This window comes from Petromyzon marinus, unplaced genomic scaffold (assembly GCF_048934315.1).
Source record: "Petromyzon marinus isolate PM22_M1 ecotype Great Lakes invasive population unplaced genomic scaffold, UKy_Petmar_22M1.pri1.0 PM_Scaffold_70, whole genome shotgun sequence".
NCBI lineage: Eukaryota > Metazoa > Chordata > Hyperoartia > Petromyzontiformes > Petromyzontidae > Petromyzon > Petromyzon marinus.
Window position 1 is genome coordinate 245123 of NW_027423678.1, and position 15026 is coordinate 260148.

General features: G+C 55.8%; 1 protein-coding gene across 1 annotated transcript in view; it reads left to right on the forward strand.

Annotated features, from left to right (window-relative positions):
* The window catches only part of LOC116958403 (uncharacterized), a 103636-nt gene that overhangs the window by 20687 nt on the left and 67923 nt on the right, over positions 1-15026 (forward strand). Inside the window, exons 5-8 of the mRNA XM_076064777.1 lie at positions 2769-3244; positions 5551-5827; positions 10289-10431; positions 12564-12717. Coding sequence (XP_075920892.1) covers positions 2769-3244; positions 5551-5827; positions 10289-10431; positions 12564-12717 — 1050 coding nt within the window. The remainder of the gene's footprint in view (positions 1-2768; positions 3245-5550; positions 5828-10288; positions 10432-12563; positions 12718-15026) is intronic.

Sequence of the window (15026 nt, forward strand, 5' to 3'; positions counted from 1 at the left end):
CTCACCCCTAACACTCACCCCTTACACTCACCCCTAACACTCACCCCCAACACTCACCCCTAACACTCACTCCTAACACTCACCCCTAACACTCACCCCTAACACTCACCCCCACCACTCACCCCCAACACTCACCCCCAACACTCACCCCTAACACTCACTCCTAACACTCATCCCTAACACTCACCCCCACCACTCACCCCCAACACTCACCCCCAACACTCACCCCTAACACTCACCCCTAACACTCACCCCTAACACTCACCCCTCACACTCACCCCTAACACTCACCCCTAACACTCACCCCTCACGCTCACCCCTAACACTCACCCACAACACTCACCCCTAACACTCACCCCCACCACTCACCCCTAACACTCACCCCCAACACTCACCCCTAACACTCACCCCCAACACTCACCCCTAACACTCACCCCTAACACTCACCCCTCACACTCACCCCTAACACTCACCCCTAACACTCACCCCTAACACTCACCCCTCACACTCACCCCTAACACTCACCCCTAACACTCACCCCTCACACTCACCCCCACCACTCACACCTAGCACTCACCCCTAACACTCACCCCTAACACTCACCCCTAACACTCACCCCTAACACTCACCCCTAACACTCACCCCCAACACTCACCCCCAACACTCACCCCTAACCCTCACCCCTAACCCTCACCCCTAACACTCACCCCTAACACTCACCCCTGACACTCACCCCTAACACTCACCCACAACACTCACCCCTAACACTCACCCCAACACTCACCCCTAGCACCCACCCCTAACTCTCACCCCTAACCTTCACCCCTAACACTCACCCCTACCACTCACCCCTCACACTCACCCCTAACACTCACCCCTAACACTCACCCCTAACACTCACCCCTCACACTCACCCCTACCACTCACCCCTAACACTCACCCCTAACACTCACCCCTAACACTCACCCCTAACCCTCACCCCTAACACTCACCCCTAACACTCACCCCTAACACTCACCCCTAACACTCACCCCTAACACTCACCCCTAACCCTCACCCCTAACACTCACCCCTAACACTCACCCCTAACACTCACCCCCACCACTCACCCCTAACAATCACCCCTAACACTCACCCCTAACACTCACCCCTAACACTCACCCCTAACACTCACCCCTAACACTCACCCCTAACACTCACCCCTAACACTCACCCCCACCACTCACCCCCAACACTCACCCCTAACACTCACCCCTAACACTCACCCCTAACACTCACCCCTAACACTCACCCCTAACACTCACCCCTAACACTTACCCCTAACACTCAACCCTAACACTCACCCCTACCACTCACCCCTAACACTCACCCCTAACACTCACCCCCAACACTCACCCCTCACACTCACCCCTAACACTCACCCCTAACACTCACCCCCAACACTCACCCCTAACACTCACCCCTAACACTCACCCCTAACACTCACCCCTAACACTCACCCCCACCACTCACCCCTAACACTCACCCCTACCACTCACCCCTAACACTCACCCCTAACACTCACCCCCAACACTCACCCCTAGCACTCACCCCTAACACTCATCCCTAACACTCACCCATAACACTCACCCCTAACACTCACCCCTAACACTCACCCCTAACACTCACCCCCAACACTCACCCCTCACACTCACCCCTCACCCTCACCCCTCACCCCTAACGCTCACCCCTAACGCTCACCCCTAACACTCACCCCTAACACTCACCCCTAACACTCACCCCTAACACTCACCCCCAACACTCACCCCTCACACTCACCCCTAACACTCACCCCTAACACTCACCCCCACCACTCACCCCTAACACTCACCCACAACACTCACCCCTAACACTCACCCCCACCACTCACCCCTAACAGTCACCCCTAACACTCACCCCTAACCCTCACCCCTAACACTCACCCCTAACCCTCACCCCTAACACTCACCCCTAACACTCACCCCTAGCACTCACCCCTAACACTCACCCCTAACACTCACCCCCACCACTCACCCCTAACACTCACCCCTAACACTCACCCCCTAACACTCACCCCTAACACTCACCCCTCACACTCACCCCCACCACTCACACCTAACACTCACCCCTAACACTCACCCCTAACACTCACCCCCTAACACTCACCCCTAACACTCACCCCTAACACTCACCCCTAACACTCACCCCTAACACTCACCCCTAACACTCACCCCCAACACTCACCCCTCACACTCACCCCTAACACTCACCCCTAACACTCACCCACAACACTCACCCCCACCACTCACCCCTAACACTCACCCCCAACTCTCACCCCTAACACTCACCCCTAACACTCACCCCTCACACTCACCCCTAACCCTCACCCCTAACACTCACCCCTAACACTCACCCCTAACACTCACCCATAACACTCACCCCTAACACTCACCCCTCACGCTCACCCATAACACTCACCCCTAACACTCACCCCTAACGCTCACCCCCACCACTCACCCCTAACACTCACCCCTAACACTCACCCCTAACACTCACCCCTAACACTCACCCCCAACTCTCACCCCTAACACTCACCCCCAACTCTCACCCCTAACACTCACCCCTCTCTCACTCCCCCACCCCCCCCACCACTCACCCCCCCCCACCACTCACCCCCCCCCACCACTCACCCCCCCCACCACTCACCCCCCCCACCACTCACCCCCCCTCCCCTCCCCCCCACACTGTAGTAACTCGTGGTGACCTCCCGGACGACTTTGAAACCTCGGCGGAGGAGGACGACCTCAGCATCATCCACCCTGAGGCCGACATCAGCCACGAGGAGGCTGGTGCTGGTGGCAATGGTGGTGCTGGTGGTGCTGGTGGTGGTGATGGTGGTGGTGGTGCTGGTGGCGATGGTGGTGCTGGTGGTGCTGGTGGTGGTGGTGCTGGTGGTGCTGGTGGTGGTGGTGGTGGTGGTGCTGCTGGTGGTGCTGGTGGTGGTGATGGTGGTGATGGTGGTGGTGATGGTGGTGGTGCTGGTGGTGGTGCTGGTGGTGATGGTGGTGGTGGTGATGGTGGTGCTGGTGGTGGTGGTGATGGTGGTGGTGCTGGTGGTGGTGGTGGTGGTGTTGGTGATGGTGGTGATGGTGGTGGTGGGAGGGGAGACGAGGTGGAGGAGGTGCTGGGAGGAGCCACCGCTGAAGAGGGCCTCTATCCGCCCAGGGTACAGTTGACGGAGGATGTCGTCGTCATCATCATCATCATCATCATCGCCATCGTCGTCGTCGTCGTGACGATCATCATCATCATCATCGTCGTCGCCGTCACGATCATCATCGTCGTCGTCATAATAGTCGTGACGATCATCATCATCATCATCGTCGTCGCCGTCACGATCATCATCGTGTTTTGTCATTGTGACGATCGTTATCATCGTCGTCGTATTCATTGTGACGATCATTGTCGTCATCATCATCATCCTCGTCGTGACGATCATCATTATCATCGTCGCCGGCACGATCATCATCATCATCATCGTCGCCATCACGATCATCATCATCATCATCGTCGCTGTCACGATCATCATCATCATCATCGCTGTCACGATCATCATCATCATCACCATCGCCGTCACGATCATCATCATCATCACCGTCGCCGTCACGATCATCATCATCATCATCACCGTCGCCGTCACGATCATCATCATCATCATCATTGTTGCTGTCACGATCATCATCATCATCACCGTCGCCATCACGATCATCATCGTCTTCGTGAAGCAGTGAACTAATTTTGTCTTTTGTCAACGCGACACTTCTTTGCTGATTGGCCGTGTCGGGTGGTGGGGGGTTACGACACATTTATAAATAACGCGATATAACCCCCCAAAAAACGTTTATTATGAATCATCATCACGATCATCATCATCATCACGATCACCATCATCGTGATTGTCATCATGATCACCATTAATATTATGATCAGTGTTGGGTCTATGGTGCAGTGTTGAGTCTATGGTGCAGTGTTGAGTCTACGGTGCAGTGTTGGGTCTATGGTGCAGTGTTGAGTCTACGGTGCAGTGTTGAGTCTATGGGCAGTGTTGAGTCTATGGTGCAGTGCTGAGTCTATGGGCAGTGTTGAGTCTATGGTGCAGTGCTGAGAGTCTATGGGCAGTGTTGAGTCTATGGTGCAGTGCTGAGAGTCTGTGGTGCAGTGCTGAGAGTCTATGGTGTAGTGTTGAGTCTATGGTGCAGTGCTGAGAGTCTATGGGCAGTGTTGAGTCTATGGTGCAGTGCTGAGAGTCTGTGGTGCAGTGCTGAGAGTCTATGGTGTAGTGTTGAGTCTATGGTGCAGTGTTGAGTCTATGGTGTAGTGTTGAGAGTCTGTGGTGCAGTGCTAATATTATGATCGTGATCACGATCATCAACACTACCCATCACCATCATCACCACCACCACCCCCATCACCATCATCACCACCACCACCACCCCCACCACCACCACCACCACCCTCACCACCACCACCACCACCCCCACCCACATCACCACCTCCACCACCACCCCCACCACCACCACCACCACCACCCCCACCACCACCACCACCACCCCCACCACCACCACCACCACCCTCACCACCACCACCACCACCACCCCCACCCACATCACCACCACCACCACCACCATCACCCCCACCACCACCACCACCACCACCCCCACCACCACCACCACCACCCTCACCACCACCACCACCACCACCCCCACCCACATCACCACCACCACCACCATCACCCCCACCACCACCACCACCACCACCCCCACCACCACCACCACCACCCTCACCACCACCACCACCACCACCCCCACCCACATCACCACCACCACCACCACCATCACCCCCACCACCACCACCACCACCACCCCCACCACCACCACCACCACCCTCACCACCACCACCACCACCACCCCCACCCACATCACCACCACCACCACCATCACCCCCACCACCACCACCACCACCACCCCCACCACCACCACCACCACCCTCACCACCACCACCATCACCACCACCACCATCACCACCACCACCCCCACCACCACCACCACCCCCACCTCCACCACCACCATCACCACCACCATCACCACCCCCACCACCACCACCATCACCACCACCACCACCATCACCACCACCACTACCACCACCATCACCATCACCAACCCCACCACAACCACCACCACCCCCACCACCCCCACCACCACCACCACCACCACCCCCACCACCACCACCACCACCACCACCCCCACCACCACCACCACCACCACCACCACCACCCCCACCACCACCACCACCACCACCACCATCACCACCACCACCAACCCCACCACCACCACCACCAACCCCACCACCACCACCCCCACCACCACCACCACCACCATCACCACCACCACCAACCCCACCACCACCACCACCAACCCCACCACCACCACCCCCACCACCACCACCACCATACTCGTCCTCCTCTCTCCCTAGGTCCCACCAACGTCACACCAGCGACCGCAGCCTCCGCGACCACCCCTGAGACCGCCGTCCTCCGAGTCCGTCGACCAGAGGCCCGGCTCCCAGCGCCCGCACGGCGCGGGGCCCCCCGGAGGACCCCGCGGGGAGGGCCCCCCGCTCGCCCCCGCCCCAACCCCCGGGGGGGGGTCCACGGAGGCCCGGGGCTCGCCCCCCCCAGCGGAGCTGTGCAGTGGCGAGGCGTTCGACGCGTTCATGACTACGCCCAACGGGAGCGTGCTCGCCTTCCGTGGTACGGAGTCCTACGGTGCAGTGCTGGGAGTCTGCGGTGTAGTGTTGGGTCTACGGTGTAGTGTTGAGAGTCTGTGGTGTAGTGTTGAGAGTCTGTGGTGTAGTGTTGTGTCTATGGTGTAGTATTGAGAGTCTGTGGTGTAGTGTTGGGTCTACGGTGTAGTGTTGAGAGTCTGTGGTGTAGTGTTGAGAGTCTATGGTGTAGTGCTGAGAGTCTGTGGTGCAGTGTTGGGAGTCTATGGTGTAGTGCTGAGTCTATGGTGCAGTGCTGAGTCTATTGTGCAGTGTTGAGCCTATGGTGCAGTGTTGAGTCTATGGTGCAGTGTTGAGTCTGTGGTGCAGTGCTGAGTCTATGGTGCAGTGCTGAGTCTATGGTGCAGTGTTGGGTCAATGGTGTAGTATTGAGAGTCTGTGGTGTAGTGTTGGGTCTGTGGTGCAGTGTTTGAGAGTCTGTGGTGCAGTGTTGAGTCTGTGGTGCAGTGTTGAGAGTCTGTGGTGTAGTGTTGGGTCTATGGTGTAGTGCTGAGTCTATGGTGCAGTGTTGAGTCTATGGTGCAGTGTTGAGTCTGCGGTGTAGTGTTGAGAGTCTGTGGTGCAGTGTTGAGATTCTGTGGTGCAGTGTTGAGAGTCTATGGTGCAGTGTTGAGTCTGTGGTGCAGTGTTGGGGTCTACGGTGCAGTGTTGAGATTCTGTGGTGCAGTGTTGGGGTCTACGGTGCAGTGCTCAGTCTATGGTGCAGTGTTGAGAGTCTATGGTGCAGTGTTGAGTCTGTGGTGCAGTGTTGGGGTCTACGGTGCAGTGCTGGGAGTCTGTGGTGCAGTGTTGGGAGTCTACGGTTTAGTGTTGGGAGTCTACGGTGCAGTGTTGGGAGTCTGTGGTGCAGTGTTGAGTCTATGGTGCAGTGTTGGGGTCTACGGTGCAGTGTTGGGAGTCTACGGTTTAGTGTTGGGAGTCTACGGTTTAGTGTTGGGAGTCTACGGTGCAGTGTTGGGAGTCTACGGTTTAGTGTTGGGAGTCTACGGTGCAGTGTTGGGAGTCTACGGTGCAGTGCTGGGAGTCTATGGTGCAGTGTTGAGTCTATGGTGTAGTGTTGAGATTCTGTGGTGCAGTGTTGGGGTCTACGGTGCAGTGTTGGGAGTCTGTGGTGCAGTGTTGAGAGTCTACGGTGCAGTGTTGGGGTCTATGGTGCAGTGCTGGGAGTCTGTGGTGTAGTGTTGAGAGTCTGTGGTGCAGTGTTGAGAGTCTATGGTGCAGTGTTGAGTCTATGGTGCAGTGTTGAGTCTATGGTGCAGTGTTGAGTCTATGGTGTAGTGTTGAGATTCTGTGGTGCAGTGTTGAGAGTCTGTGGTGCAGTGTTGAGTCTATGGTGCAGTGTTGGGTCTAGGGTGTAGTGCTGAGAGTCTATGGTGTAGTGTTGGGTCTACGGTGTAGTGTTGAGTCTATGGTGTAGTGTTGAGAGTCTGTGGTGTAGTGTTGAGAGTCTATGGTGCAGTGTTGGGAGTCTACGGTGCAGTGTTGGGAGTCTGTAGTGTAGTGTTGGGAGTCTACGGTTTAGTGTTGGGAGTCTATGGTGCAGTGTTGAGTCTATGGTGCAGTGTTGAGAGTCTGTGGTGCAGTGTTGGGAGTCTACGGTGCAGTGTTGGGAGTCTATGGTGCAGTGTTGAGTCTATGGTGCAGTGTTGAGTCTGTGGTGCAGTGTTGGGAGTCTACGGTGCAGTGTTGGGAGTCTATGGTGCAGTGTTGGGAGTCTATGGTGCAGTGTTGAGTCTATAATGCAGTGTTGAGTCTATGGTGCAGTGTTGGGTCTATGGTGCAGTGTTGAGTCTATGGTGCAGTGTTGGGTCTATGGTGCAGTGTTGGGTCTATGGTGCAGTGTTGAGTCTATGGTGCAGTGTTGGGTCTATGGTGCAGTGTTGGGTCTATGGTGCAGTGTTGAGTCTAGGGTGCAGTGCTGAGTCTATGGTGCAGTGTTGACTCTATGGGCAGTGTTGAGTCTATGGGCAGTGTTGAGTCTATGGTGCAGTGTTGAGAGTCTGTGGTGCAGTGTTGAGTGTATGGTACAGTGTTGAGTCTATGGTAAAGTGTTGAGTCTATGGTACAGTGTTGAGTCTATGGTGCAGTGTTGAGTCTATGGTACAGTGTTGAGTCTATGATGCAGTGTTGAGTCTATGGTGCAGTGTTGAGTCTATGGTACAGTGTTGAGTCTGTGGTGCAGTGCTGAGTCTATGGTGCAGTGTTGAGTCTATGGTGCAGTGTTGAGTCTATGGTGCAGTGTTAAGTCTATGGTGCAGTGTTGAGTCTATGGTGCAGTGTTAAGTCTATGGTGCAATGCTGAGTATATGGTGCAGTGTTGAGTCTATGGTGCAGTGTTGAGTCTTTGGTGGAGTTTTGAGTCTATGGTGCAGTGTTGAGAGTCTGTGGTGCAATGTTGAGAGTCTATGGTGCAGTGCTGAGTCTATGGTGCAGTGCTGAGTCTATGGTGCTGTGCTGAGTCTATGGTGCAGTGCTGAGTCTATGGTGCAGTGCTGAGTCTATGGTGCAGTGTTGAGTCTCCGGTGCAGTGTAGAGTCTATGGTGCAGTGCTGAGTATATGGTGCAGTGTTGAGTCTATGGTGCAGTGTTGAGTCTATGGTGTAGTGTTGAGAGTCTATGGTGCAGTGTTGAGTCTATGGGTAGTGTTGAGTCTATGGTGCAGTGTTGAGTCTATGGTGCAGTGCTGAGTCTATGGTGCAGTGTTGGGTCTATGGTGCAGTGTTGAGTCTATGGTGCAGTGTAGAGTCTATGGTGCAGTGTTGAGTCTATGATGCAGTGTTGAGTCTATGGTGCAGTGCTGAGTCTATGGGTAGTGTTGAGTCTATGGTGCAGTGCTGAGTCTATGGTGCAGTGTTGAGTCTTTGGTGGAGTTTTGAGTCTATGGTGCAGTGTTGAGAGTCTGTGGTGCAATGTTGAGAGTCTATGGTGCAGTGCTGAGTCTATTGTGCAGTGCTGAGTCTATGGTGCAGTGCTGAGTCTATGGTGCAGTGTTGGGTCTATGGTGTAGTGTTGAGTCTATAGGGCAGTGTTGAGTCTATGGTGCAGTGTTGAGTCTATGGTGCAGTGCTGAGTCTATGGTGCAGTGTTGGGTCTATGGTGTAGTGTTGAGTATATAGGGCAGTGTTGAGTCTATAGGGCAGTGTTGAGTCTATGGTGCAGTGTTGAGTCTATGGTGCAGTGCTGAGTCTATGGTGCAGTGTTGGGTCTATGGTGTAGTGTTGAGTCTATAGGGCAGTGTTGAGTCTATAGGGCAGTGTTGAGTCTATGGTGTAGTGTTGAGTCTATAGGGCAGTGTTGGGTCTATGGTGCAGTGTTGAGTCTATGGTGCAGTGCTGAGTCTATGGTGCAGTGCTGAGTCTATGGTGCAGTGCTGAATCTATGGTGCAGTGTTGAGTCTATGGTGCAGTGTTGAGTCTATGGTGCAGTGCTGAGTCTATGGTGCAGTGTTGAGTCTATGGTGCAGTGTTGAGTCTCCGGTGCAGTGTAGAGTCTATGGTGCAGTGTTGAGTCTATGGTGCAGTGTTGAGTCTATGGTGCAGTGCTGAGTCTATGGTGCAGTGCTGAGTCTATGGTGCAGTGTTGAGTCTCCGGTGCAGTGTAGAGTCTATGGTGCAGTGCTGAGTCTATGGTGCAGTGTTGAGTCTATGATGCAGTGTTCAGTCTATGGTGTAGTGTTGAGTCTATGGTGTAGTGTTGAGTCTATGGTGTAGTGTTGAGAGTCTATGGTGCAGTGCTGAGTCTATGGTGCAGTGTTGAGTCTATGGTGCAGTGCTGAGTCTATGGTGCAGTGCTGAGTCTATGGTGCAGTGCTGAGTCTATGGTGCAGTGTTGGGTCTATGGTGCAGTCTTGAGTCTATGGTGCAGTGTTGAGTCTATGGTGCAGTGCTGAGTCTATGGTGCAGTGTTGAGTCTATGGGTAGTGTTGAGTCTATGGTGTAGTGCTGAGTCTATGGTGCAGTGTTGAGTCTATGGTGCAATGCTGAGTCTATGGTGTAGTGGTGGGTCTATGGTGCAGTGTTGAGTCTATGGGTAGTGTTGAGTCTATGATGCAGTGTTCAGTCTATGGTGTAGTGTTGAGTCTATGGTGTAGTGTTGAGTCTATGGTGTAGTGTTGAGAGTCTATGGTGCAGTGCTGAGTCTATGGTGCAGTGTTGAGTCTATGGTGCAATGCTGAGTCTATGGTGCAGTGTTGGGTCTATGGTGCAGTCTTGAGTCTATGGTGTAGTGTTGAGTCTATGGTGCAATGCTGAATCTATGATGCAGTGTTGGGTCTATGGTGCAGTGCTGAGTCTATGGTGCAGTGTTGAGAGTCTATGGTATAGTGTTGAGTCTTTGGTTTAGTGCTGAGTCTATGCCCTATCCACTACCATCTCTCCGAGCGAGCCCCCCACTCTCACCACCTCCCCCCCACCCTGCCCCCCCCCCCCAGGGCTGTATGTCTGGGAGCTCTTCCCCGTGTCCGGAGGCTCCCCCAGCCAGCCCCGGCTGATCGAGGAGGCGTGGGGGGTTCCGCCCCCCGTGGACGCGGCCTTCACGCGCATCAACTGCCAGGCGCTGTCCTACATCTTCAAGGTGCTCCCCACGTGCTCCCCACGTGCTCCCCACGTGCTCCCCACGTGCTCCCCCGAGTGCTTCCCGAGTGCTTCCTGCGTGCTTCCGGAGGCTGATCGATGCACACCCACCCCCGTCACCTCCGGGTGCGGTCAAGGGATGGGCTCCCTACTGCTCAACCACGTTATGTATGCCGATGATTTGGTAATAGCTGCTCACTCAGAGGAGGAGTTGGAGACGCTGCTGCTGAGACTGGAGCGTGCCACTAAGAGGTGGGGCCTTACCATCAGCCCCACACCAAAACTGAGCACCTGCCTGGGTATTTTGTACCATCGGACACTCAACCCCCACAACTCCCAATCGGTGATGGGGCAGTTGTGGAGAGATTGGAGACTTTCCCATACCTGAGCAGTGTGCTTATGACTGGCTCCAGTTTAACAGCGGAGGTCTCACTCCGAATCAGTCGAGCGGCAATATCTTTTCATCGGTTGCGTAACGCTGTGTGGAAGCTACCTGGTCTGTCGCTCCGCACGAAGCTTCAGGTCTTCTCGGCCACGGTCATTCCCTCCCTTCTCTACGCTTGCGAAACGTGGACCCCCCTAATGGAACATCTTCGCCGGTTAGAAACATTTAGGCTGGCCTGCCTACGATCCATCCTGGGTTTAACCAGACTGGATTGTGTGAGGAGCTCACAAATCCTTGAAAGATCTGGGCAAGGTCCCATCGGTGAGCTCCTCCGGCGGGCAAGGCTGCGTTGGCTGGGTCATGTAGCCCGCATGCCCAGCCACCGCATGCCGAAACAGCTTTTGTTTGGCCGGATTGAGGGGGCTAAGCGGGCGCGGCACGGGCTAGAGAAGAGATGGAGTGATGTGGTACAGGAGGACGTGGAGCTGAGTGGACTTGCCGATGACTGGTACCAGCGGTGTCAAGATCGGCCTCTGTGGAGGAGGCTCGTGAAGGATGCTACTGGGCAGTTGGAGGCAGTCGCCCTCCAACAACAACGGAGGGCGGAGGAGCGACGCTCACAACAACGAGCGCAGCGCCGGGTGGCTAAAGCACAGCAGGTTGGCACAGTAGGAGGCACAGGTGGTGCATCAGCCAGTCATCTCAGTCAGTCGACCCGTGGCACCTGGGTCTGCCCAGTGACCTCCTGCCAGCGGGCGTTCGACACTTCACGTGGCCTCAGGGTGCACATAGCCTGGCACAAGCGTCGTGTGCCAGGCTATGTGCCGCCACTTAGTGGCGAATGGCGGTTGTTGTTGTTGTCATTGTCTGTGTGTGTCTCTGTGTGTGTGTGTGTCTTTGTCTGTGTCTGTGTCTTTGTCTGTGTGTGTGTCTGTGTGTGTCTGTGTCATTGTGTGTGTCATTGTCTTTGTCTGTGTGTGTGTGTGTGTCATTGTGTGTGTCATTGTCTGTGTGTGTGTCTGTGTGTGTGTGTGTCATTGTCTGTGTGTGTGTCTTTGTCTGTGTGTCTGTCTGTCTGTGTGTCTGTGTCATTGTCTGTGTGTGTGTGTCTGTGTGTCTGTGTCATTGTCTGTGTGTGTGTGTCTGTGTGTCTGTGTCATTGTCTGTGTGTGTGTGTCTGTGTGTGTGTGTCATTGTCTGTGTGTGTGTCTGTGTCATTGTCTGTGTGTGTGTGTCTGTGTCATTGTCTGTGTGTGTGTGTCTGTGTCATTGTCTGTGTCATTGTCTGTGTGTGTGTCATTGTCTGTGTGTGTGTCTGTGTGTCTGTGTCATTGTCTGTGTGTGTGTGTCTGTGTGTGTGTGTGTGTCTGTCATTCTGTGTGTGTGTCTGTCTGTGTGTGTCATTGTGTGTGTCATTGTCTGTGTGCGTCATTGCCTGTGTGTGTGTGTCTGTGTCCGTGTGTCTGTGTCTGTGTGTGTGTGTCTTTGTCTGTGTGTGTGTCTGTGTGTGTGTGTCATTGTGTGTGTCATTGTCTGTGTGTGTCATTGTCTGTGTGTGTGTCTGTGTGTGTCATTGTCTGTGTGTGTGTCAGTGTTTGTGTCTGTGTCATTGTCTGTGTCATTGTCTGTGTGTGTGTCATTGTGTGTCATTGTCTGTGTGTCATTGTCTGTATCTGTGTGTGTGTGTCATTGCCTGTGTGTCCGTGTGTGTGTCTTTCTCCGTGTGTGTCCGTGTGTGTCCGCTCCAGGGAGACAAGTACTGGCGCTTCACGGACGGGGTGCTCGACCGCGGCTTCCCACGGAGCCTCTCGCGGGGCTTCCCGCGGGTCCCCGCGGCCCCGGACGCGGCCTTCGCCGCTCCGCGCTCCGGACGGGCTCAGGAGCACGCATACTTCTTCAAGGGTGAGTCAGGAGGGGCTCAGGACGGGCTCAGGAGCACGCATACTTCTTCAAGGGTGAGTCAGGAGGGGCTCAGGACGGGCTCAGGAGCACGCATACTTCTTCAAGGGTGAGTCAGGAGGGGCTCAGGACGGGCTCAGGAGCACGCATACTTCTTCAAGGGTGAGTCAGGAGGGGCTCAGGACGGGCTCAGGAGCACGCATACTTCTTCAAGGGTGAGTCAGGAGGGGCTCCGGACGGGCTCAGGAGCACGCATACTTCTTCAAGGGTGAGTCAGGAGGGGCTCAGGACGGGCTCAGGAGCACGCATACTTCTTCAAGGGTGAGTCAGGAGGGGCTCAGGACGGGCTCAGGAGCACGCATACTTCTTCAAGGGTGAGTCAGGAGGGGCTCAGGACGGGCTCAGGAGCACGCATACTTCTTCAAGGGTGAGTCAGGAGGGGCTCAGGACGGGCTCAGGAGCACGCATACTTCTTCAAGGGTGAGTCAGGAGGGGCTCAGGACGGGCTCAGGAGCACGCATACTTCTTCAAGGGTGAGTCAGGAGGGGCTCAGGACGGGCTCAGGAGCACGCATACTTCTTCAAGGGTGAGTCAGGAGGGGCTCAGGACGGGCTCAGGAGCACGCATACTTCTTCAAGGGTGAGTCAGGAGGGGCTCAGGACGGGCTCAGGAGCACGCATACTTCTTCAAGGGTGAGTCAGGAGGGGCTCAGGACGGGCTCAGGAGCACGCATACTTCTTCAAGGGTGAGTCAGGAGGGGCTCAGGACGGGCTCAGGAGCACGCATACTTCTTCAAGGGTGAGTCAGGAGGGGCTCAGGACGGGCTCAGGAGCACGCATACTTCTTCAAGGGTGAGTCAGGAGGGGCTCAGGACGGGCTCAGGAGCACGCATACTTCTTCAAGGGTGAGTCAGGAGGGGCTCAGGACGGGCTCAGGAGCACGCATACTTCTTCAAGGGTGAGTCAGGAGGGGCTCAGGACGGGCTCAGGAGCACGCATACTTCTTCAAGGGTGAGTCAGGAGGGGCTCAGGACGGGCTCAGGAGCACGCATACTTCTTCAAGGGTGAGTCAGGAGGGGCTCAGGACGGGCTCAGGAGCACGCATACTTCTTCAAGGGTGAGTCAGGAGGCGCTCAGGACGGGCTCAGGAGCACGCATACTTCTTCAAGGGTGAGTCAGGAGGGGCTCAGGACGGGCTCAGGAGCACGCATACTTCTTCAAGGGTGAGTCAGGAGGGGCTCAGGACGGGCTCAGGAGCACGCATACTTCTTCAAGGGTGAGTCAGGAGGGGCTCAGGACGGGCTCAGGAGCACGCATACTTCTTCAAGGGTGAGTCAGGAGGGGCTCAGGACGGGCTCAGGAGCACGCATACTTCTTCAAGGGTGAGTCAGGAGGGGCTCAGGACGGGCTCAGGAGCACGCATACTTCTTCAAGGGTGAGTCAGGAGGGGCTCAGGACGGGCTCAGGAGCACGCATACTTCTTCAAGGGTGAGTCAGGAGGGGCTCAGGACGGGCTCAGGAGCACGCATACTTCTTCAAGGGTGAGTCAGGAGGGCGCGCAGGACGGGCTCAGGAGCACGCATACTTCTTCAAGGGTGAGTCAGGAGGGGCTCAGGACGGGCTCAGGAGCACGCATACTTCTTCAAGGGTGAGTCAGGAGGGGCTCAGGACGGGCTCAGGAGCACGCATACTTCTTCAAGGGTGAGTCAGGAGGGGCTCAGGACGGGCTCAGGAGCACGCATACTTCTTCAAGGGTGAGTCAGGAGGGGCTCAGGACGGGCTCAGGAGCACGCATACTTCTTCAAGGGTGAGTCAGGAGGGGCTCAGGACGGGCTCAGGAGCACGCATACTTCTTCAAGGGTGAGTCAGGAGGGGCTCAGGACGGGCTCAGGAGCACGCATACTTCTTCAAGGGTGAGTCAGGAGGGGCTCAGGACGGGCTCAGGAGCACGCATACTTCTTCAAGGGTGAGTCAGGAGGGGCTCAGGACGGGCTCAGGAGCACGCATACTTCTTCAAGGGTGAGTCAGGAGGGGCTCCGGACGGGCTCAGGAGCACGCATACTTCTTCAAGGGTGAGTCAGGAGGGGCTCAGGACGGGCTCAGGAGCACGCATACTTCTTCAAGGGTGAGTCAGGAGGGGCTCAGGACGGGCTCAGGAGCACGCATACTTCTTCAAGGGTGAGTCAGGAGGGGCTCAGGACGGGCTCAGGAGCACGCATACTTCTTCAAGGGTGAGTCAGGAGGGGCTCAGGACGGGCTCAGGAGCACGCATACTTCTTCAAGGGTGAGTCAGGAGGGGCTCAGGACGGGCTC